General features: G+C 39.0%; 1 protein-coding gene across 11 annotated transcripts in view; it reads right to left on the bottom strand.

Moving 5' to 3' along the window:
• Positions 1-25,495, bottom strand: part of FHIT (fragile histidine triad diadenosine triphosphatase) — a 1,412,849-nt gene that overhangs the window by 167,706 nt on the left and 1,219,648 nt on the right. For 10 of the 11 annotated variants that reach the window (XM_086697744.1, XM_086697748.1, XM_086697743.1 and 7 more), the window contains one exon: positions 13,601-13,669. The exons of the other annotated variant lie outside the window; for it this stretch is intronic. In XM_086697744.1, coding sequence (XP_086553870.1) covers positions 13,601-13,669 — 69 coding nt within the window. The remainder of the gene's footprint in view (positions 1-13,600; positions 13,670-25,495) is intronic. 11 annotated transcript variants of the gene reach the window in all.

Below are 25,495 nucleotides of genomic sequence, written 5' to 3'. Positions count from 1 at the left end.
TGTTATCCTGAAGAGTAATTTTTTTAACTAACAAGTCAGAGAGTGGAAACCCAACAAAGGCCACTTCTCTGGGCATTTCAGTTCAAGTGGTAAGTCACAAACAGGCATCTCCCATGAGGGATTCACCAAAACTAAAGTCTATTTCTTTCACTACATTCACCAGCCAACTACCCATAAATGATGGCCTTCGTCAATGAGTGAAGAAGAACACAATGTCTGATTATTAAAAAATTACTACCTAATATTATATTTAAATTACAGAATTTTGAACTATATAAAGTTTGGGAAATGCCAAAGAGTATGAAGAAAGAAAACAAGAGTGACCTATGATTCCATTATCCAGCTATAACCTCTCTCTCTCTTTCTCTCTCTCTCTCTCTCTCTCTCTCTCTCTCTCTCTCTTTTTTATGAGGGAGAGGGTGCACGTGTGTGCACACATGCACATGCACTTGGTGGGAGAAAGGGGCAGACAGAGAGGGAGAGAGAATCTTAAGCAGGTTCCATGTCCAGCACAGAGGTGGGGCTTAATCTCACCATGAAATCATGACCTGAGCTGAAATCGAGTCAGACACTTAGCTAAGTCAGCCACGTGCCCCCACAATCCTTTTTAATTACTAGAAGTATGTATTTCCATTCTATTCTCAATCTATATGCCACTATTTTCATTCAATATTATATCCCAATATTTTACATTAAAATTATTATTATTATTATTATTTTTAAATGTTTTTTTTTAATTTTTTTTCAATGTTTATTTATTTTTGGGACAGAGAGAGACAGAGCATGAACGGGGGAGGGGCAGAGAGAGAGGGAGACACAGAATCGGAAACAGGCTCCAGGCTCTGAGCCATCAGCCCAGAGCCTGACGCGGGGCTCGAACTCACGGACTGCGAGATTGTGAGCTGGCTGAAGTCGGACGCTTAACCGACTGCGCCACCCAGGCGCCCCACATTAAAATTATTTTAAAGCACTCATCCATATATATGAATACATACCATTAAAATATATTCTTCTATTTTTTTACTTTAAATTATTTCCCAGGTAGAGAGTTTTCAAATGAAATAGATAAGTTATACAAGTTTTATAGACACATACTCTGAGGTAATGTGGAAACAATGATACCAATAACAGCATTTTTGAGCCTATAGTGGAATAGAATAGAAATATCTATTATATTCTTGGCAGGGTGTTGACACAATTCCACAATATGAAGGTGGATGAGGACTATTCTATCTTAGATTGATTTATCTCAGTGCTGGTGGGGCTTTCAGGGGCCACTTTTCAAACTAATTGCAGGTAGATTCCAGAAATGAGTACCAGGTCCAGAGCTGGCCTTTGTGATTTGGTTCTGGAGTTATCAACAAAGTCACACTGTACCTCCAGACTAAGGCCTGATATTCCAGCTTTAAAATCCTACTCTCCTCTCATAAGGCTGTGTTAGTTTGAAAAATACTTTGTCATCTCAGGAAAGTTAACAATGTGAACTGCTCTCGTTACAATTAAGGTACGGTTTCTTTCTTGAGAGGAGATTTTGACAGGAAAGAAGGTAGTACCCAAAAAGCAAGTGGAGGAATTTGCAGCTGACAAAGAAAAGCCACAGAACTGAGAAACACAGAACTAGGCTCTGAATTCCGAGGGTCAGGGAAGTAACAGATTCAGTTCTGCAAATGACTTTGAAGAAACTACTCCATCGAATAGTGGGATTTATTGGGTATGAAGAGGTAGGGAAGACAAAGGGGATTAAGACTCTTCTGGGAGTTCACAGAGGCAGCAGAGTGAAAGAGAACTGGGTAGTATGACTCCCCTGTCTTTCTCTCCCCACTCCCCTCTCCCCTTTTTTCCTTCCTTCCTTCCTTCCTTCCTTCCTTCCTTCCTTCCTTCCTTCCTTCCTTCCTTCCTTCCTTCCTTTTCTCTCTCCTCTCTTTTCCCTTCCCTTCCCTTCCCTTCCCTTCCCTTCCCTTCCCTTCCCTTCCCTTCCCTTCCCTTCCCTTCCCTTCTCTTCTCTCTCTCTCTCTCTCTCTCTCTCTCTCTCTCTCTCTCTCTCCCGGATGACCTCAGAAAAGTTATTAGGTTTCTCTGTGCCTCAGTTTTCTTATTCTTGGAGATAAATGTACTCACTGCTCCACCCTGCACTTCATGGATGCATGACCTCCTCAGCATGCTAAAGTCATAAACACACCATAATTTCCCTCTCCATTTGAGGATATCACCAAATGTCCCTCATTTTTCTCAAGAAGTTGAACTCAGGTGTATACCAAATTACTAATCGATGAAACCACCCAAGGTCTTCATGCTTTTGACTTTGAGATGAGACTTGAAAGAAGAAACTATGCCAGTGCCGCAGGGAAGGAAGGCAAATTGGTAAAGGGCAGACACATCGTGTGGACAAAAAATGTCATAAGGAAACAAGTTGGGGCACTTATTTCAGGTTGTTACAAATGAATTCAGCCTCAGTCTTCATATCAACTGATGAGGCCAGATTACTGGAGAAGCCAGTTGAAGGTTCATGCATGGATTTGACCTAACTGTACACATACCTCTTCAAGATCTCTGAAGAGTTTTCTAAAAAGAACCAAAATTCTTTTAAAGGAAAAAGAAGATTCAGGAGCAAGGTTTCATTTCAGGGAAAAGGGAATATTCAATGTAAGAAGCGTTTCCAACAGGTACTGGTACAGCTGGCCTAGAAGATATTTATGGTCCATTGAGAGTTGTAAGCAAGGACTGTTTCTTTTTGAGGAAGAAAAAGGCAGCAATTTTCTCTTAAATATTTTACTGTGTTATCATGACATGAATACACTATAAGGCATGCAAAAGTATTTAAGAGGTTCATTGCGCAAAACCAGCTCAGAAAGGATGACCTTGGGAATTGTAGAATCATATATACATATGTATGTATATATATATATACAAATATATATACATATATATACATATATACACATATATATACATATATATATATATATAAAGGAGCTATAATAAAGTATCTAGGTGGGGACTAGTTGTTCATATTCAAAAAGCAGAGAAAATGGCTAACTTTGGAAAATGCCAATTTCCTAAACTCTAAGTCTTATTAGCTGCTTAATTAGAAGTGGTGTGTCCAGGACCCATGGGCTTAGTGAAAATCTAGGATATGTCTGTTTGAGCGAATGTCTCCAAGGTCAAACAGAGATCTTGAAACTGCTTGAGATTTAGCATTGGGAGTCTAGAATAATCACTCTAGAAAAAATCTAGAAAAATCACTCATCTCACTATCTTTGAGTTTTCAATTAAAATGAGGGATAATATTTGCCTCAGACCAAAGGCTTTGCAGTCAAATGGACTGCAATAAAATTTTTGCCATGCACTAGTTATAAGGTCTTGAGACAAACACACACTTGCTGTGATATTTAGCTTTAATTGAAAGGTATTAATGATATCAACCCTGCAAGGATTAAGAAAATTCAAGTAATGTATGTATAACACCTAGCACAGGGTTCAGCACATTGTAGACTCTCATTAAGTAATGATGACATTTTTATTCTATTAGTATTTTTCATTAGTCCTCTCCCTAGGAAACAGGATTAAGAATTAGAATTGTTTATCACTATTCACCTATTATTTACTCCTGGAAGCAAATTCCCTTCTCCCATTTCAAATATGGGAAACATAAAAGATATTGAGATTTAAATAACAAGTTCAGCAATAAAGAACTTGTAACAAAGCACTCTATTGACCCATCATGTAGATTTTAGAGCTAGCTCTGCAGGTATAGGAGCCTTTTCTAGATTTTCTGGGTTAGAAAGAAAATCTGGCATCTCTCAACTTACTCCTCTAAATCTAGGGGACTACAACAATCTCAAAACAGTAAGGTAAAGCAATCTGAAAGTCTTGGAATAAAATTATAAACCAGAATTTCTTTTTTCCAGAAGGGATTCTGTCATTGGAAATGTTTGCAGGTCTGGACAGTGTGGGTTGCATGCTTGTGGCAGCTTAAAAGTTTAATGTGGTCACAAATTATTGAACTGCTATGTCTCTGAAGGCTGTTGGCCCACAGGCAGGCATAATGACAGTCACAGGTAATGTCACTAAACCTGCATGACCTCCCCTTGATGGGTCCCTTGCATTTGGAAAACCTCCTGGGTCTCCAGAGAATGTAGCTTCTGGACAGTCACCTACTTCAGCTTCCAACTTCTCACTCACTCATTCCTATCAACTCTTTAGAAGTTTCTCTGATAATACCAGAACAGTAATAATACTGCTAATAATTACATAAATAATAGCCAACATGTATTAAGCATTAACACTGCATCAGGCATTATTCTAGGGCTTTATATGTAATAAATTATTTTATTCTTCCAGCAGTCCCATCACAATCCCCATTTTACAGATGAGGAAATTGAGGTGAGAAACAACCAATCTGGATCTGGAGTCCCCAGTTTTAAGCCTGACAGTGCCTCAAAAATACAGTTAATGGGTTTACTTTCAAAATTGGAAAAAAGTATGACCACATGAATAATTGGTGTTTGGACCACCCATAAAGGATTAATGGCCCAAAGAAACAATAATGAAAACAGTGGTTCCCCTGTCCTCCAAAATTCATGGATTATTTTGTGAACATCCCTGGTGAAATTAGCAAAAAGATAATTAAAAAAAATTTTTAAAAAGAATGTTGGGGCTCCTGGGTGGCTCAGTCGGTTGAGCATCTGATTTCGGCTCAGGCCATGATCTTGCGGACCGTGAGCTGGAGCCTTGTGTCAGGCTCTGTGCTAACAGCTCAGAGCCTGGAGCCTGCTTCAGATTCTCTTTCTCTCTCTCTGCCCATCCCCCACTCATGCTCTGTCTCTCTCTCTCCCTCTCTCTGTCAAAAATAAATAAACATTAAAAAAATAAATAAAAGAATGTAGAATCTGTATAGAAGAAACCACCTGGTCATCTTTCAGATCATTTCACTGTTAAAACTTCCACAAAACATTTGATTAGGGATGACAGGACCTAAGTCAACTGTTCAATGACATATTTCTTGTGTTACCTTCTGATTTTAAGGAGCAGGAAAAATAAATTATTATCCTCTGGATGTGGAGGGTCAGGGTGAAAAAATTAAGAGGTTTTGCATTGAGTTGCACTTTATGAAAACAAATGAAGTTGTTAAGATTTTAAAAGCTCTCAAACTGTCCAATTTGGTAGCCACTAGAGTAGCCACGTGGAACTAGTCTCAATGAGATGTGCTGGAAATATAAAACACATATTGGATTTCAAGGACTCACACAAAAAGAGGATGTAAATATCTCCTTAATAAGGTTTTTCATTAGTTACATGATGAAATGATAACCTTTGGTTACAGTGGGTTAAAAATCGTATCATTAAATTAATTTCACCAATTTCATTTCACTAGTTTTAATGTGGCTACTGAAACATTTGTAACTACATATTAACTCATATTTCTGTTGGGCGGTGCTTCTCTAATACACAATGTGCAAAGTACAGACTGGGAACATTGTAATATATATGATCTGATGATGACACAAGTAAGGCTACATTTTGGGCCCACAGGCTGGGATTCCAAAAGCCAGGCTATGTTTCCAGGGCCCCGTGTGCCTTTTCTGAAGCAGGTAACTTGGAGGCCTAGTATTCTTCTCTGCTGGAATGTGACACGTGATAGATTCAAAGAACAGGTCCTGCTGCAAGCTAAGGGGTAATAAGACTTATCCATAAAGATTATTATAATTAAGTATATCATTCTTTTGTCTAAAAAATGACAGTTGATAACTGAAAAGCAAAAAAAAAAAAAAAAATCCAATGCTTTGGGGCTTTAAAATTATATTAGCTTTTACCTTTCTTTCATCCTTAATTCTTGCTTATTTTGCTTTTCATCTTTAACAGCGAGATCAAGTCAGGGGCACCTGCACAACTCAAATGGTTGAGCATTCAACTTTGGCTCAGATCATGATCCTGCAGTTTGTGAGTAGTTTGTGAGTTTGAGCCCCCACATCGGGCTTGCTGCTGTCAGCACAGAGCCTACATTGCATCCTCTGTTCCTCTCTCTCTGCTCCTCCTCCACTTACTCTCTCTCAAAAATAAATGTTAAAAAATAATAATAACAAAAGAGACATCAAGTGAAATGTTTGGGGACTTTTTTTCTTTGAGGCCATTATAATTTTTACTGGTACAAAAGTGTCAATGCCCAGTTCATATCTCTTTTCCTCTTGCTATACTTGTCCATTTCTGTACATAATTTATTCCTCCAATAATTTTTCCTATCCTTTTCCCCTATACTTTCAACCCTCAAATAAAGTAGATTTGGAAAAATTTGTTACGTGAGATAGTTTTCTTTAGTGGACCATAGTCTCCAAGGTTACTAAATTTTTTTGGACACTCTTAGTAAGCGACTGTTTATAGTTAAGTCAAGAACCTTGAATATAAACCTAATTTAAAAATTAAAAAATTGGGGCACCTGGGTGTCTCATTTGGTTAAGAGTCCAACTTTGGCTCAGGTCATGATCTCAGTCTGTGAGCTCAAGCCCTGCATCAGGCTCTATGTTGACAGTTCAGAGCCTGGAGCATGCTTCAGATTCTGTGTCCCCCTCTCTCTCTGCCCCTTCTCTCCCCACGCTCTGTCTCTCTCTGTCTCTGAAAATAAATAAACCTTAATTAAAAAAAAATAAAAACTATATAAATGATCCAATCTTCAATTACTGATGCTAGTGGAGGTCTGACTGCAGCATTGAGTGACTGAAAGCACAAGTGTGACGGAGGTATCTCAGCGAGAAGGACTTCATAGAGCAGTCACTTGCCTGCTGCATGATTTTACAGATTTCTGCTAGGATATATATGTTTGGAGAGAAGATTCACTGTGGAAGGCAGAACAGACCCTGCACAACAAAGCCTTACTGAGAAAACATGGAGTGGTCTTACTTTGATATGATGGATAGAATGTCATGTGGTTACCTTTTTGCTGCTTATTTCTCATGAATATGCAATTGAACATATTTAAATGGAGAGGAGTGTAATGCTGAGAAAACTGACACAGGGTGGCTGTCCTCAAAGCCAACGCCAGGAAAAACCATAGAGGTGGCATCCTTTGCCTTCAGGTACATCCTGTAGATACCTGTCCTCTCTTCTTAAAAAAAAATGTTTTTAATGTTTATTTTTGAGAGAGAGAGAGAGAGAGAGAGAGAGAACAACTAGGGGAGGGGCAGAGAGAGAGACGGAGACACAGAATCCGAAGCAGGCTCCAGGCTCTGAGCTGTCAGCACAGTCTTGTATCCAATGACTTTGTGATTCTCTCTGGAGGCCCCCACCCCGCCATCACCACCATTATAATCCTGCATTCTTCTCAACATTTCATATGTGGTAATTAATCTGAACTGTATACTCCCCAAATTATTATCTCTACTAGGAAAAATGGGAAGAAATAATTTGTAACCAGATGAATACTTCTCTCCTAATCTGACATTCCTCTCTTCCAAGGGACAGGAAGATTTAAATGAGTAATAATCTGACATAGGAAAGGGTAAACCAGATGTCTACTAAATTTTCTTATCAATAAAATAGGTAGCCAAAGAGAATTTGGAGATCCAACCAGGGAGAATTTGATATCAAAGATAATTAAATTATATATTTATTTGTTGGTTATATCACATAAAGATTCTTTGAGCTAGAAGTTCTCATATTATAATACCTTTCTATGGTGACAGATGATAATCACATTTCTTATGGTGAGCCTTTCATAATGTATATAATTCTCAAATCACTCTGTCATATACCTAAAACTAATATACTATATGTTAACTATGCTTCAATTAAGCATTTAAGATTGTTTTAGGTTTTCATGAATTTAGAAGAACCCATGGAGTTCTTGTTTTATTCTTTGCAAGAGGTAACCAAATTTTCATTCCAAAATTCTCAGTCAAAAATGCATTCCTCAGTATGAAGACATCATTGAACCCAGAAGAAAAAAAGCTAATTAACTGTCTCATTGAAACATTCCTTCCTTTTTGGAGTCAACTGGGGACCCATGGACTTTGAGCCCATTGTCAAATGGTGTGTGAAAGAGATCCAAGTTCAACAATAAATATTATCAGCAATATAATAGTTTTCTCCAGCCCTCAGGGCCAAATGACCTGCATTTTAGCAAATTGATTTTGTTCATGCATTGTGTTAAGCCAAGCAAGTGTTTCCTATGGCATGCTTGAACCCACAGTTGCTCTGTCTATGAAATTCATGGTTGAATTGTCCAATTGCTGATTGCTATTCCCATTTGCTTTAATAATAGTCACTTCCTTCATCAGTAATGGGTTTTATATACAGTGCACAATCACAACCATTCAATGTCACCCATAAACATTTGATGAATTGTCTAATACAGTTATGAGAGTTGCTTATTTGGGACACAGCTAGGGTAAGCCTTATAGAGTTAATGAGATGATGTACCATGGCATTAGGCAATGGACATTTCCCTCCCCCACATTAGCTGTATGTTCTCTTTTAACCAAGGACCCATTTATGTCATTATCATAATCTTCATCAACTTGTCAAGATAATGGAGGGCCCACTGAGTTCAGAGAAGGCCTCACATAATTCATGAAAACTTCAAGAACACAGATATAGAAAGGGTTTGGGAGCAACGGACAAATAAGATCTGCATGGAAAACAACACAGAAAGGGCTTTATAATAAAAATTTTGTCTTGGAATGGGTGGAATATGAACTCAGTTTTGAGGGAGTGGAAGGAGACTCATTCTCTGAAACTGGGAAGATACATTAGTGAACAAAATGCACAAAGACAAATCCAGGACAGAAAGCTGGAGGAAGAACAGATAATGATAATCTCAAGAGAAGATAGTCGAGGTCAAAATGAAAGCAAGAGAACTCTCAAGGCTGATTTTGGCAAATCTCACATCTGTATTTGTTACAGACACGCAAGTCTAGCTTTTTGGGTGAGACAAGTTAACTTTGACACATGACTTGTTTTGATCCACCAGACTTGGTTAGCAATCATACGAGGTTTATAATTACTCACCATCTTTCTGATGTGCAACAAGATGAAGCTGTGTGCACATTGATTTCTGACCAATAGATCCTGTTCCATAAGTCTTCCATTAGATTAACCTCAAATGGCTGACATCACCATGTCAGAATCTTACCCAATGTAGCTACGAGTTAATAAGTTGATCCCCTGAAAATCAAGATGTGCTCTCCTTTTAAATTACCTTAGGACTAGTAGGGAATGTCAAATTCTTCTAGTTCAACACCTCATTCCCTCATATACTCATTCATTGAACAAATATTTCTTGAAGACCTCCTCTATGCCAGATTAGGTCCCTGTTCCCAAGTCTTTACAGTGCAGCTGGGAACACAGGCACTGAATACTAAACTAATAAATTATTTCAAATGTGGTAACTATTAAGAAGAAAATAAACATAATAATAGAATTTCTGCAGAGAGGATAAGAGATTATCTATCTTAGATGGGTTGGGGTGATCGATGAAAAGAACTCTTCAAAGAGATGACATTTGAGCTGAGATTTGGATGAAGACATGAAGTCACTTGAGGCGAGAGGCAAAGAAAACAACATGTGCCAAAGCCCTGAGGTAGGAACAAGAATAATCTGTTTGACAAAAGAAAGCGGGGAGAGAGAATGAGATTTCAGGATGCACTGAAGATGACAAACTCCCAGGGCCATAGCGCTATATGAGTAACCAAGGAGGTAAAACAGAGGTTGTAGAGAAGTGACGAGCATAGTGGACTAGACAGACTATCCTGTAGAATAGTAACATTTGAGTGGTAGAAAGAAGAGGAGTAGGCCAAGAAATGGGCATATCTCAAAATCCAATGCCTTCAGTGTCCAGACACGTATCATAAACATGTGAAGCAAGGCTTGGTAAGAGACAGGGATTTGTGGGGAATGTAGGGACCTGAAGAATGTGTGACATACCTAAAACCATTCAGACTCATTAAGAAAGACTTGGCACGCAAAATAAAATACATATGAGGAGGTGAGCAGAGCCCATGGACCATCAATATGCAACAATGAACTGGAGGAAAAAGTAGGAAGCAGGCTGAGAAAGAGAAAAATCAATAGAGTATGGTCTCACACAAGTCAGAGGTGAGCTATACATGTATTTCTATGAACAACACAAAAAGTTTGTTTTATTAGTCAGTGACCCAAATGCTGTAATACTAACAACAACAAGAATACCTCACACTATTTGTTACAGAACTTGCCTAACCTAAAAATAAAGGTAATCATCCAATGGGTCAGATTTGTAAAGACAGGAATCATAGAACTAAGTGGTCCCTCCAAGGACTGGATGTAGATGTCCACCTGAAGAATCATGGCCATCTGTGCTTTCATAGATCCAGGAAAGGGAAGCTCCACCCCCCCCTTCACACATACACACACACACACACACACACGCAGTACTAAAAATGTTTATCACTTTCTATCAATTTGATCTGTTGTTATGTGGCGCTGATATCTGGCTCCTTTTAGCCTAAAAGTCCCAAATCTCCCCTCCCCAACTCCCAGAGTCACACAGAGCATTTAATACTTTTCCCACGTACCAGCCCTTCATATATTTACAAACAGGGACTCTGTCACTGTCTTCCCTCTGCAAGTTTTCCTTTCTCTAAACAAAATATCCCCACCTTCAACTACTCCCCATATCACTGTGTCCAGACTCTGCTATCCCAATCACCTTGCTGTGAACCCTCTCCAGTTTGTCACCATCTCTCCTAAAACAGCGCCCAGGGAGAACACCATATTCTTAGCCAATTTACAACCTAAGGCTTCTTTAGGTATCATTTTCTATTTCCACAGCAGTAGGAACACAATTACATTTTATCAAGCTCAGTCTTCTGCTGTCCCTGTTCCCTACTCCCTACCCTTCATGGCAGTTTGTTTGTTGTAGTTCCACGACAAATGCATAATCTAGAGTGAGTGCCCCCATCAGCATAAAGAATGCTGTACTTCATCACTCCATCATTCCTGATTAAGATCATTCAGTCTAATGTACATTATCTCTTGTACCAATAATGCTTGTGCAATGCTTCATGCTGCCTGTGCCACTTTCAAGACATTATCTTATTATGTACTCAAACTATATTTTTGTATAAAAAGGAAGATGAATCTGAGAAAAAGCAGTTAAAGGTAGAGAGAAAATTGGAAATCTGACCCTTGAAAAGAGTGTTGAATGGAAACATCCAATGACCTGACTTTGAATCCAAGCTCTCCATTTACCCACCAAATGCTAAGTTTTTAAAAACAAAAGTAATGATCATAAGAAGAGAAACACCTACCTATTAATAGATGCCTAGTATGTACCAATTCCTGCAATAAGCTTTTCAAGTACAGTGTGTCATATATTTCATATAATAGTCTTTTGAAGGGTATTAGCTCCATTTTAAAGATAAGAGAATTAAAAACAGAGCTTGAGTGACTTGTCCCAGGTCACAAAATTAGCAGGTGGCACTTGGGTTTAAACCTCACTCTTCTGGTGCCCGAAGTTCAATCTCTTCATAATTTCATACCACCATCTCCCTTAGTGGGTATTGTCTATACTGCATGCGACTTACTGGTTAATTGAAAAAAAGAAAAGAAGAGAACTCTTACAGTAATTCCTTCTCTTGAGATGCTTCTCCAAATAGGTAGGAGGCAGGAATATGTGCTGCCTCATCTCTGGGGCTAGAGATGCTGTGAGAGCAGACACACAAGGGCAAAAGAGTAAGGAAGGAGAGAAAGGCCACACACCAACCTCAGTGTTGGACATCGTGTCTCGAACTGGGCTGAAATGTAGCCCCATAGCTCCTGTCATGAATGCATTCAGAATATAAATAAGATTTCAAGGTGACAGTTCAGCCCAAGAAAACAGTGTTTTCAAGCACTTTTAATAACACTTTAGCAGTATTCACTTGTATATAAATCATGTGCTAATTTATTCATTAAAATAGCCTGTACTTGGCAACATTTTATTAACCTTAGTTTATGCTAATACGATCAGTACTCATATTTTTTTAAAAGGCATCTCTTTATAATTACTCCATAATTCTGATTTTCTTCCAATGCAAACTAAGCCCTTACTAACTCCAAGTCACATTCCACATCTAACGAAAATGAGTTCAAATTACAATATTATAGGATATAACTTTGAGAAAGCACAAATTTGGGAGAGAGACTATTCCCAAACCTAGCCATGCATCAGAATCTCCTGGGCACTTTCTTATGCTCTCATAACTTCTGATTTCAGTATGCCTCTGCAATCTACTGGGTCAGACTCTCCAGGGATGGTATCTCTGGAGAAATGAGATTTGCAGCAACTGGTCCAAAAACCAGTACTTAGGGACGAGTCACTAGAGCATTTCCACCCTGCACATCCCTCCTGCAGCTCTTGGAAAAAACAGGATGCACAGTATAGTGAGAGACATCCCAAAAGCATGATCATCAGTCACCACAAAGAATCTAATAGATCCCAGAAAAATTAATTGTAAGTCTCATTATTAACTGATGGCCCCTCAGTCTTTATTGTCAGGGTCTGGGTAGCCACTTTAATACCAGTTATTGCCAAGAAATACTATATATTTTTTAAATGACACATAAATACAAAAAAATAAAACCCTAGAAATATAAAACCAGGAGGGATAAACATAGGGATAGAGCCACATGATGAACAACCAAATTTTTAAAAATGTATTTTAAACATTGCTCTCCATGGTTTAGAACAGGAGCGTCAAATAGGTGACAAAAATGGCACCTCTTTCTTCTTTGACATCTGTGGTCGACATTGTTAACCAATCACAACATTTGTCTTTGTTTCATCCAGAAAAGCCTCAAAACCCTTTCCAACCAAGCATCTTAGGGCACCACTGCCACGTGATCATTTGGGGAAAATACTTGCCCATCACTGGCTACAACAGGTAGTTAAACTGAAATTATCTTCCAATATTTTATACCAGAATAACCCTTATAGGCGACGTACCCCACATAGTGAGACAGACCCCTGAAATTTCTCAGGTACATGAGGTCCTAGGACCAGATCACCTTGCTACTTCATCTTTGTAGAGGTTTCACATTTCTGTGTCTGAATGGAAATTTCCAGAAGTCAATTAACTGCTAAAATGTTTATGATACATGGGCAGCACTCATTCAAACCAGCTGGTTTCAGGTAACAATAATTCAAAGTTTTGCTTTGAATAAATGTTAGGAGAGACAAAGCTGAGTTCCAAAGCATCTCTAAATTAAATAGTATTTGACTAAAAAAAATAATATATGAATCAGCTTGATTTCCATTGGTTGGCAGCACTACCGATTTTCTCCTATGGAGACTCTGGGCCATATTTCCAGGCAATATTTAGTGTCCTCGTAAATGATAGGGCAGAAATCACAAAGACACTTGGTTTCTGCCACGTTTACTTTGAAAAGGAAAATCACTATGATTCATTTGTCTTTGACTCCCATAATGGTCATTCCTGGTTCCTTGGCTTCTACTGCCACTTCCCAAGTCATATGGGGTAGAATCCCACTTAAGACCATATATCCAGGGTGACACCTGGTTCATCAGCTTGATTTCATCATACTGACAGCCTCTGTGATCAAATAGTAAGATCAGAGAAAACAGACCCACCTCATCATAGACGCTGTCATTCCTGTGAAAGTCTCCAGCCTTCCTTGGAAGAACGTGGACGTGAACATGCTAAAAACGTTCAAGAGAAAAAAAAATGAAATGTGATTATCTCCTCGTATATTTCTCGACTTGACAGTGATGCTCCTATGAAGCCCAATTACTCAACATTGGTTCCTGATGGATTATTTTTCAGAGGGAGATGATGTTCACCTTCAGTAACTGTATCTGAAATCTGTGGAGAACAGAGAGGCACAAAACAAGAGAGAACAACTTGGCGGCATATATGAGAATTTGAGTGAAATGCCAGAGTGTTTTATGGGGTATGTGGAATTATTCATAGTTGTCAGTCTTGGTTGTATTTAGCTAGGACTTTCAAGTGACAGCGTGGTTTAAAAGGTGACCATAGTTACTATGAATGTGACAAGAAATAAGAATTGGCTAAGAGAGAATTGTGTTAAGTAAAAAGCAAATAAATGAAGGTATTAAAGAGTGTGCACCATGTTTTAGAATCAAGGTTTCTAAATAAAAATCGTATGAAAGTAATATAAATAGTCCTTACTTATTAAAGTTTTACATACTATGGTAAGAACACTCTGTGCTTAGCGGTTATCTCTTTTACTGCTCTGAATAATCCCATGAGGCAAGTTCTACTCTGACACCCACTTTGCAGATGAGGAAAGCTATTCCCAGGAAAGTCAAGACCCCATGGGAGGCGGCAGAGTCAGTGCAGGAATCCAGGTCTTGTGACTCTTGCTCCCATGCTCTTCATGAGTGTTTTGGTTCATTCTGTGAGGCTGATCTATTAAACAGCCCGTGTCTCCAGTCTATGAAAGCACCCTGGTAATATACATAGCAATGCTATTATGCAGAGATCATGAATCAAGGCACACCGCATATCTAATTCAATATATTCTTCAAGGCTAAACTGCCATTTGAAAGTTTTACTTTCCAAATAGCCTCTATTGTACCTCTGCTCAAGTTAAACCTCATTCCTGCCCTTGAGCTATGTTCTTGTGTTTATTACAAACCGTGTGGAGGAACGTGAAAATGAAAAGCCTAAATGCAGAGAAGCTGACAAAGAATCAAACTTTGTCCCTGATCACGCCCACCCCTTCTTGATTATGGAGTTCAGGCTCTGAGCTTCCAAAGGGCCTCTGGAGAATGGGAGATTAAGTGTCTCTGTGGCTTTGCTGCAAAAGGAGGGGGGAAATGATATGCTATTAAGGCAGAGGCAGGGAAAAAGGTGGTCCAAGGTGAATGAACACAGAGAAGCTTCATGTCAGCCCCAGAGCACATCGTCCCCAAAGAAGGACATGTTATTGCCAGAATATTCTCCAGTCAACAATGAAGGCAGTCACAGATTGCTCAGCAACTGGGGTGAGCGTATACTTAAGTTACAAAGACTGTGTGAGCATAGGGAGACAAGGAGAATCAACAAATAAGGAAAAATAAATTGCAGACTACCCATGAAACAGTGTTAGGAGAAAACAAAGGAGGATGTGCCCAGGCTGAAATGTGCTGAAGGACACAGGCTGGCTGACTTCAAAGTGAGACCAGAAAAGTGCTACAATGTAAGGGAATAGCCAATCTTAGAAGGAGGCTTCACTCAAACCTTGCTTCCCATACCTGCAGCTCTCCTTTCCACCTTTCTTTCTTTCCCCTTTCCTTTCTTTCTTCTTGTTCTCCTTCCTTCCTTTCTTCCCTGCTCCCTTATCTTCATTTCTTCTATCCATCACTCCATCCAACCACCCACGCAACATCTCCCTTGTATGTGTAATAACCAGGTATTACACAACCTTGTATGTGTAATAACCAGACCAGTGTTGTGCAAACTACCCAATGCAAACCCTGGACCCACCACTTACTAGCTGCAGCCCCTGCCTCAAAAGGGCCTATATCTCTGTGTCCTCAGCTGCAGCAGAGAGTGCAACAGTCTCTACCTCACTTAGTTATTAAGAGGGATCAAAGCTAAGCCTGTGCTCAGCATGCTGCTTAGGACATAATTAGTACTCAACACATGTCACTACAGCAGTATTACTTTTATTTATTTATTTTTTTATGTATTTTCATTATCATTGTTTTTAACCTTCAGACCAAGTAGAGATCACATTCAGGGACCAGATCCCATGCTAGCAAGGAAGATATTTAAGAAGCTCCTTGAATGGGGCATCGTTCTAGTTCGTCTGCTGCTGGAGCTTGTCTCTCTTGCTTTGACTGCAGGTGCTCAAATCTGAGCATGCACCTGGGCCTGGTGAGACACCAGGGCCCCAAATGTGCATTTCTAACAAACTCACAGGTGATACCGGTGTTGCTGGTTCAGGGCCACTGTCTGAGAAGCACTTGATTAGACTGTCCATCCGTTTCTTGACCTCTTTCCTGCCAAATGCGACCAGAGGCACCACAGTCACTCACTGCTTTGTCTGCCCTATTGCATTATGGAACACCAATAAGTAAATGTTCCCCTGGCTTCCTGCACTCTGGTCATCCCTTATCCTTAGGGATATGTCTGTTGTTATGCACTAATGAAATACGACTGGCTATGAACTTATTCTTTTAGGGGAGCCTCCTGGGTCCAGGTCCATCCATAACTGCTTTTCTTTACCTTCCTTGCCTAGATTTAGTGTTCAGGGCTACTCCATAAGTTCTGTTATCACCCAGTCCTGGAAATGCCATGCTTGATCATCGGTAACCACTTGGAATGTACTGTGACACTGATGACAACAAACAGCTCACTATGTAGGTGATTCTTCCCAAGGGCACAGACCTCACTCTACCCAGCCTGATATCTTGACATAAATTCTTAAGTGACAGACTGATCTCAAGATCCTGACAACCCACTCAACTCCTCAGAAGAGGGAAATCATGATAAAGCCAGCTCAAAACCTCACTGTTGTGAAGAAATGCCATTGCCATGGCCTTCTGGTAGAATGGCATTCTGATAAAAAAAACAAACAAAACCCTGTGGACAACACAGACACATCGGGATATTTTGACATAACCTGTCCTTGGTGAGTTCATATTGAGCCTTGGTGATCACAACTTACTTCTTGAAGTGCCAGAAAAACTTCTAATTGATAAAGCACTCCAAAGTTGTGCCAGGATTTATTTTTCACTAGAGTTTAAATTTTGCTAGAGTTTCAAGCAGTTTAGCTACTTGAGTTAGAAGAATACTTCAGAAAATCCATAACCTGGTCTACACCAAAAGAGTTACCATGGTCAAGTAAAATTTCACAATGCTTATTAGCATATTAAGGTATCTGAGAAGAACCACATTATATACACTTGATTAAATATGTTCAATTGCAACCAAGAAACTTATTTAATAATGGAGATCTCAGGTCCTTATTTATAGAATATCTATTTACATTTTCTAATAGATATTCATGCAAAAATGTTTATAACCAGGTGCCATTCTAGGAACCAGGAATATAGTAATTAACAAGTCCCCACCCCCATGAAGCTACATTCCAATGGGTGATGCAGACAATAAACAAGTAAATAAATATACAATTTAATTTCAGGTGAAGATAAGTGTTATGGAAAAAATATAGTGGGCAGAGCTTAAAATTCAGAATTGGGACACTTAAAAATTTGAAGTTTGGGAAAAAAAGAAAATGGACTAAAGTTAAGGATACACTGAGGAAAGAGACAAATCAGGAGAGGGTAAATGTTAGAACTGAGTGAGGAAGGATTTTAAGAAGGAGGGTATAATCATCAGTGTCAGTTAGCTAAAAACATATTCAACATCATTAGTCATTAGTGAAAGCAAAGCCACACTGAGATATTGCTTCACACTCAACAGAATGGCAATTAAAAAAATAAAATAAAAAGCAAGACAATAACAACTGTTGGCAAGAATATAGAGAATTAAAACCTTCATACACTTTTGGCGGGAACATAAAATGGCATCACTGCTTTGGAAAAAGAGTTCCACACTTCCTCAAAAAGTTAAACAGGGTTTTCATAGAACCCAAAATTCCATTCCTGTGTATATACCCAAGAGATATGAAAACATATGGACACACAAAAACTTGCACATGAATATTTATAGAAGTATTAACCATAATAGTCAAATAGGGGAAACAACCCAAATGCCCATCAAGTAGTGAATGCATGAACAAATGTGGTATAGCCAGGTAATAGAACATGATTCAGCCATAAAAAGGAATGAAGAACTGCTAAGTCAAAGAATTATGCTAAATGAATTACAGTCCATGAGAGAAGTCATACATAAAAAGCCAGATATTGTCTGATTCCATGTATGAAATGTCCAGAATAGGCAAATCTATTGGGACAGAAAGTAAATTACCAATTTCCAGGAAAAAAAACAAGGAGTAAGTGCTAATGGGCATGAGGTGTCTTTTGGGGAAGATGAATATATTTTGGAATTAGATAGTAATAATGGTTGCACAACTTTGTGAATATTCTAGAAAAAACATGGAACTGTACACTTTAAAAGAGTACATTTTATGGTATGTGGATTATACCTCAATAAATAAAGCTGTTATTTATTTTTTAAAGTTTATTTACTTATTTAATTCTTTCTTTCTTTCTTTCTTTCTTTCTTTCTTTCTTTCTTTCTTTCTTTCTTTCTTTCTTTCCTTCCTTCCTTCCTTCCTTCCTTCCTTCCTTCTCTCGAGAACATGAACAGGAGAGGGGGAGAGAGAGAGGGAGAGAGAGAATCCCAAGCAAGGTCTGCACTGTCAGCGCAGAGCCTGACGTGGAGCCTGAACCCATGAAATGCAAGATCATGACCTGAGCCAAAATCAAGAGTTGGACACTCAACCTACTGAGCCACTCAGGAGCCCCAAAGCTGTTATTTAAAAAAACAAAACAAAACAAAACTGAAGTGGATTTAGGAGAGAGAGAAAGGTGAAGAAAGGGAGAGACATAAGCACAGAAAACTTTCCAAGGAAAAGGAGTCTTGCAAAGAAATCAATAGCAGTATCTGCAGAGGAAGAAGAAAATCACTCTTTGGGAAATACTGGTTTAAGTTTCCTAAGCTTAATAATTTCTACAATTATTATTATTATTATTATTATTATTATTATTATTATTGTTATTATCTTTAGTAGTAGAAATTGTCATTAGCATTTATTGAAAGCTCACTACATGCCAGTCCCTGGGATGATTTATATCCTTTCAGGGAAGTCTTACAATACTCCCAAGAGATGGGGCGCCTGGGTGGCTCATTAGGTTAAGTGTCTGAATTCAGCTCAGGTCATGACCTCACAGTTTGTGGGATTGAGCCCTGCAAGGAGCTCTGTGCTGACAGCTTGGAGCCTGTGGTCTCCTTCAGATTCTTTGTCTCCCTCTCACTGCCCCTCCCCTGCTCATGCTTTCTCTCTCTCTCTCTCTCTCTCTCAAAAATAAATAAACATAAAAAATACTCCCAAGAGGTAATTAATAAATACATTTATCATTTCCAGTTGACAAAATAGACCCCAAGAGGTTAAGCAACTTGCCCAAGTTCCTGCAGAGTGACCAAGAGCTGAAATCTGAATCCAAGACTGCCATGACACCATCTCTTAGGAGACCACCCTGCTTCTCCCAAATATTCGTACCAGATATAAGGACAACTCTTTGCTATGGCTCTCAAGCTCCATGATTTCTCAGTAATGTCTTTGATCACATCTGCAAGTCCTTTGGGCATCAAAGAATACAAGTGGCCTTTCCCCAGAAACTTTAATTCACTTAAAACAGTGTCATCTCCTGAGCTCCATTTTTACCTTACTCGTTCCTAGTTGGGAGCCATCCCCAATATAATATAAACTAAGTTGCTCAATGCCAAATCTTTTCTTCCACTCATGTATTAAATTTAAGTAATTTGTACCAAGCAGTAGATTCACCCTTTCCTGGCTCACACCCTTGAGCACATTTTAGCTTTAAAAGCCCTCTTATCTCTAGCTTTTTCTCCAAGTGTGGGAGCTGAGTTTTAATACCCTGACAACATTTTTATAAGTCCTACTTCTTTTGCACTAAGGTACTTCTCCTTCCATCCTTTTGAACACATCTACTTTACCTCATATTCACCTGAGGATGGTGGGTGTTATCATACTGGTGTCTTTTGCCCTTGTCAGAATATAGTGCAGTTTGGTTTTAAGGGATACAAGCAAGCGGAAAGGGCAGTGAAGGCTAGAGAGCTACCCTGCTCCATAACTAGGGTCCTGCCGCCACCAGCTGCTCCCTCATGAACCCCCTCCCTCAGATCAATGAGTGACCTTAGAATGAAAATCTGATTCTAAAGAATAACAAAAAACCACTGCAGGTAATGGGCAGAGATACTTTTACCCTTCTAGTAAATCCACATCCTAATCCCTGAACTCGTGCATAAGTTGTTACATGGCAAAGGTGAAATTGGCTACAGAAAGATTACGGTTGCTAACCAGTTGCCCTTAAAATAGGAAAAGTATGGGTGATCTTGGATTTTCCACCTGGGCTCAGGGTGACCACAAGGGTCACCTTAAAAGTGGAAGAGGGTGACCATCATCAAAATTTAAAACAATGTGCTCCAAAGAATACCATCAAGAAACTGAAAGGTCAACTCAGAGAATGGGAGAAAATTTTTGTAGATCATATATCTGATTGGGCACTATATCCAGGACACATAAAGAACTATGAAAACTTAATGAAAGACAAAATTCTAACTAAAAAACAGGCAAAGTAGGAACATTTCTCCAAAGAAGATGCATAAATGGCAGCAAGCACCTGAACAGAGCCAGCAGGCCACCCTGTTAGAAGGACTTTCCTGAGAGCCAGCCTCTTTCTCTGTCTTCCCAGGAGAGGCAGATGACAATACTTCAAATCAGCACAAGTAAGATTCCCCAGCATGAAGCATGCTACTAGTTAGGGGGCCATATAATTTATTGTCTAAAGTGGGGCTTTTAAGAGTGAAAGAAGGCACTATTCACACTGCACTGGCCTGTTTAGGACAATAGGCCTAACTCTGAGCTGTTCCAAATAAACCCAGACATACATTCACCCAAATACTAGTCGTTCAGTTGGGAAGGACAATGGAGTAGCTAGATGGATATGACATCCCCTCAACCTGCGTTATAATTTCAGCTCTGCCACTATGATAAATTGGGTGACCCTGGACCATTTATGTGTTCCTCAGAAAGCCCCCCACTTTCCTCATGTAGAAAAATAGAGACGGTAGGAGTTTCTACTTCTTAGGACTTTGGATGTGCTAATACATCTACAGCTCTGTGTGCCATTATTAGCATCAACTGTTCTCATGGGAATTGTAGCTCATGTTAAAACTGATAATAACTTAAAAATGGATGGATGAGGGGCACCTGGGTGGCTCAGTTGGTTAAGCTTATGACTCCAGCTCAGGTCATGACCCTGTGGTTGGTGAGTTCGAGTCCCACGTCAGGCTCTGTGCTGACAGCTCAGAGCCTAGACCCTGCTTCGGATTCTATGTCTCTGACTCTCTCTGCCCCTCCCCCTCTCTGCCTCTCAAAAATAAATAAACATTAATTTCTTTTTTTAAATGGATAGATGGTGTGATAGCACAATTGATGTCTAAGTAAAGCTAATAATAATTAAGTGATGTGTCAGTGTTATCTTTATAGAAGAGAAGTGGATTAAATTTAAGGGGTTCTCCAAAAAAGTGATGACATAACCAACATTTCTAGAGACACCAGGTGTCCCTCATTCATAACGTTCAACTAACAGCCTCAGAATAATGGATGACGCATTTAGTCCCCCTCTTTGTTATCCAGATTATATAGTTAAGCTACTTGAATAGGAGGGGGTGGAGAAGCCCAGAACTTCTTTTTGAAACAAAAAAAAGGGGGAGGAGTTCCTAATTGGTGGAAACAGGATGTTTTGCCTTTTGGAAGTCTGGGAGGAGTAGAAGGTGGACATCGAAAATCTATAGTAATTTGAGAATTTGAATCTGTGGAGGAAGCGAAAGCAATGAAAGACGGGAGGCAAAATAATGGGAAGGGGACTGTGTTAACTCCTCATGCCCAGATGTTTCTCTCCACATGGCAGTCACTCTACTGCCATTCTTAGTAAAGGAAAATGGAAGAAGCCACTTGAAATGTAATTGTCTCTTGCTGTTCCTGTTTGGGCCTATTATGCAAACAGTAGGAAGATTTCTCATTTTGTTCTGTTTATTGCAGTAGGATTATAAACAGAAAGAGGAGGAGAGGTTCTTCCAGCACTTGCTTTCTTAATTGATAGTGATTTCCTTGCCCCCAAAAGCGAGTGGTTTTTAAACAACGTAGGTACTTTCTGCTGCGCAACATCACTGTTTTATAAACACCTCATGAAGACAGGAAAGGTGGTGGAACCAAGCAATAGCTCCCATTTCCTGCTTGGGGCAAACACTGCATGTCGGTCACCTTATATATTTCTCCCATTTGCAATCAAGGCTTTTATTTACAAAGACAAATGATAGAAAAGGCAAGTTTTCTTCCCGTGGGCCCTGTTTTTGTGAGCGATGGGTTACGAAGTTGTTCTCCTTTTTATCTGTTCATTTTGTTCTGAATTTTAGCAGAAGGGCTCCTTAAAACAAAGAACACAAGAGAAATCTCATATGATCCAGTGCTTGGCTTTAGAGATAAGCTACTCGTGCTTGTGGTGCAGGAGATGGGGGAAAAGTGATTGGCAAAACAGATGCATTGACACCTGCTCATGTTTGTTCAGTTCTCTGACCTGTACTTGTGAAAGAGAAATTGAAGAAGAACCTGACCATTATTTCCATGTTCTGAGCTTAAAGCCAAAAGGGAAAGACACATGCCCAGGCTCTCAGAGTGCAGTGACACTCTATAAAGCACGAGATTCCAGCATCTTGCTTTTATTTGACTTGAAAAGACCTTAATTTTTAGAAAATTTTAAATTTAAAGCTGTCTGGTCGCTAAAAGCTCCTTTAAACTCTCATTGTGGTTTGGAGCCATACATCATCAAAGCCATGATGCTTAGATGATGTACTGCACCCATATATCATGAGAGCACTGTCCCTCTCATGATATATTATTATAACTCACAATTGGAGCACCGCCATTGATATATGGCTTAAAAACACAATTGTTAAGCCAAAAAACTCTGCAGGGTCTCCACATACTCTGGAAGTATTTTGTTTTGTTTTTGTTTTTTTAACTGAATTGGCTTTTTTAAAAAAATTTTTTCTTAAAGTTTCTCAACTTGACTGGAGCAGTCTGGACACCTGAAAAACACTGGGTTTCTTCTTTTTCCTAAAAGGCATACCAGTTGCTTCAGCATTGCTGAAAGTCTAAAGGAAGGAAGTCATTGACAGGAGGGTCAAAAACCATCACTGTGCCTGTGCCTTCTGACAGACTACCAATTTTATTCTTGAGTTGGCTGGGCGCTCAAGGTGTCCTCAAGGCCCTGTGAGCAGGAGGACTTCCAGTGACATTTATTTTGGAACTACAAACCAATACTTACCAAAGCAAGTATGGCAGAATCCATCCATAAAGAAAAAAACAGGCTTTGGGGTTGTTGATGGTTCAGAATAGGATACATTTAGCAAGGCTTACTTCAGAACCAACCACACCTTCTGGTTTAGAGTAGAAGCAGGTTGTCAAAAACATTTTCAGGGGGTGCTGGGTGGCTCAGTCATGATCTCAGCTGGATCTTGGCTCAGGTCAAGATCTCATGGTTGTGAGTTCAAGTCCCACATCTGGCTCTCTGCTGTTAGCACACAGCATGTTTCAGATCTTCCGTCCCTCTGTCTCTCTGCCCTTCCTGGCTCATATTCTGTCTGTCTGTCTGTCTGTCTGTCTCTCTCTCGAAAATGAACAAACACTTAAGATAAATAAAGAAAACTGTTCAGGAAGAAGAAAATAGGATGTATAATCACTACCCTTTAAAAAGTTGACAAACTCAAGCAATATTGATAAAACCATGATAAACCATGCAAATATGATAATTTTAATGTCAATAGGATCTGCTCATGCAACAAGACAAATGAAACTCCAGGTAGACTTATTTGAGGACAAAAAAAAGTCTTCCCATTAATCCACACATGCAAGAGTTCTGTTTGCTGCTGAGCAGAGAGAGTACATTACTGACAATTCCAGTAAAATGATTTTCAAGAGATACAAAGAATGTTTAAGGACTTACCACCCTTGTATTTTATCAGCAGTTGTTGTAGTTGTTGTGTTTACAGTATGTATCCTTGGTAGGAAAAATTGCATAGTGATCCTTCCTACGTATGACATTTCTTTCCTGTTCCTTGTCTCCCATTTCCTCCCAATTTTTAAGAGCCAGTTTAAATGCCTACCATCACCTCCTTCAGACTCACCAGGGGTCTTCTGATTCATTGTAGGCATCTCAATGACTGCTTTGTACTGTTAAGAACCATTAATTCCAGGTGCCTCTCTTCTATTAATCTGGAACTCTGGAATATTCCTGACTGTACTTTTCTCCTGATTATTTCCTTCCCCCAATCCCACATTCCATATTATGTAAATGCTTGGTAGATGGATGGGCAAATGGATGGATAGATGGATGTGTGGGTAGGTGATTACAAACTGTTCTTAATTTGTTAGGTTGTTTTAGAAAAAAAGAAAAAAAGAAACCTCATACACACAGATTCTTTTGGCCACTCTTGTCTTTTCCTTCTGCTTCCACATACAAGGATATGGCCTGTGCAGAGCCATTATGATTACATCGCACATTACTTTCTTTCCAATTGCATTTTTTTTTTCTACAAAAGTGTAAGTTTGAAGGTCTTGTCTTTCCAGCTTCATATAAGTGCTTTTTAAAAACTCCTCAAATATGCTTGAGTGTCTGGAGCAAATAGCTCATCCTGAAAACAATCAGCCTTGCACGGACTGCCAAGGGGATGTATTCTTTGCTCAGCATTAACTTTAATAAGAGTTACTATGGTTCTCTCTCAGGAGAAAAGAAGAAACCCACCCTTTCTTTGGATAGCTTGTGACCTTGACAAATTAATTCTAGGATGTTCTCTTTGCTACAAAGAGTATCTAGAATATGTTTTTTTTTATACACCATATCAGAACATTAATCCACAGAGTTATTCCCTCTGGGTATTTTTCTGTTGGGTATACAATAAAGGATTTGGATGCAAATGGAACAATTATGGCATTTTTCCTTGTCTTACTCATTCTGTGGCAAATGCACATTGCTTTACTGTTTGCCATACACATAATTACAGTTCTTTAATTTATGTTTCAATAAAATGTATAATAATAAACGTTTACTGCTCCATGAATAAACATTCAAATGAAGCCTCTAATGGAGGTTACATGTTTCGAAGCAGCTCTGTGGCTTTCTAGAAATCTTGCCCTCTACTTAATGAGCATAATTTCCATAATCTGTGCATTATTGCTTAAGCTTCCCTTTAGGAATATTTTACAAAGCAAAAAAAAAAAAAAAAAAAAAAAAAAAAAAAAAAAAAAAAAGTGAAATATTATCAGTCCAAAGGGAAAAAAATGTTAAGGGGATTAGCAACTTGTCCTGTTAAAGGGACAGGACAAGCTTTCATGTCCCTCCAGAGATAGTGACACAGTAATTATGGAAATGGTGCTTCCTAATTATCTCACTAGCTGAGTGCATCACTACTATAGTTTTCACCTTTAATGTCTGGTTTAAATAAAAGTGATGAGAAACCCAGAAAGGTCAGCCATGAAGGGCAAGCTTGTGTTATTTCCATTTCTAGTGCTAACAGAGAGACTAGGAAGTAGACCTATAAATTCACAGGAGGTCAGGAGACCACAACATGTAAACTTCTGGGTGTGAAACAGACACACAGTCTGAGTATCAAATAGTCACCCAGAAGTAACTGAATCTAGACAAGATCCTAAGTTGGGTTTCAAGTTGATGGTGTCATGCATTATTTTTAATATGAGTTATTTTTTAGGAAAATTACTTAATATAATTTTATGTCATTATCATTTC

This window comes from Puma concolor, chromosome A2, assembly GCF_028749965.1.
Source record: "Puma concolor isolate L17-30 chromosome A2, mPumCon1.1.hap2, whole genome shotgun sequence".
In the NCBI taxonomy this organism is placed as follows: domain Eukaryota; kingdom Metazoa; phylum Chordata; class Mammalia; order Carnivora; family Felidae; genus Puma; species Puma concolor.
The sequence above is the reverse complement of the archived record's forward strand: the minus strand, read 5'-3'. Positions and strand labels throughout refer to the sequence as shown.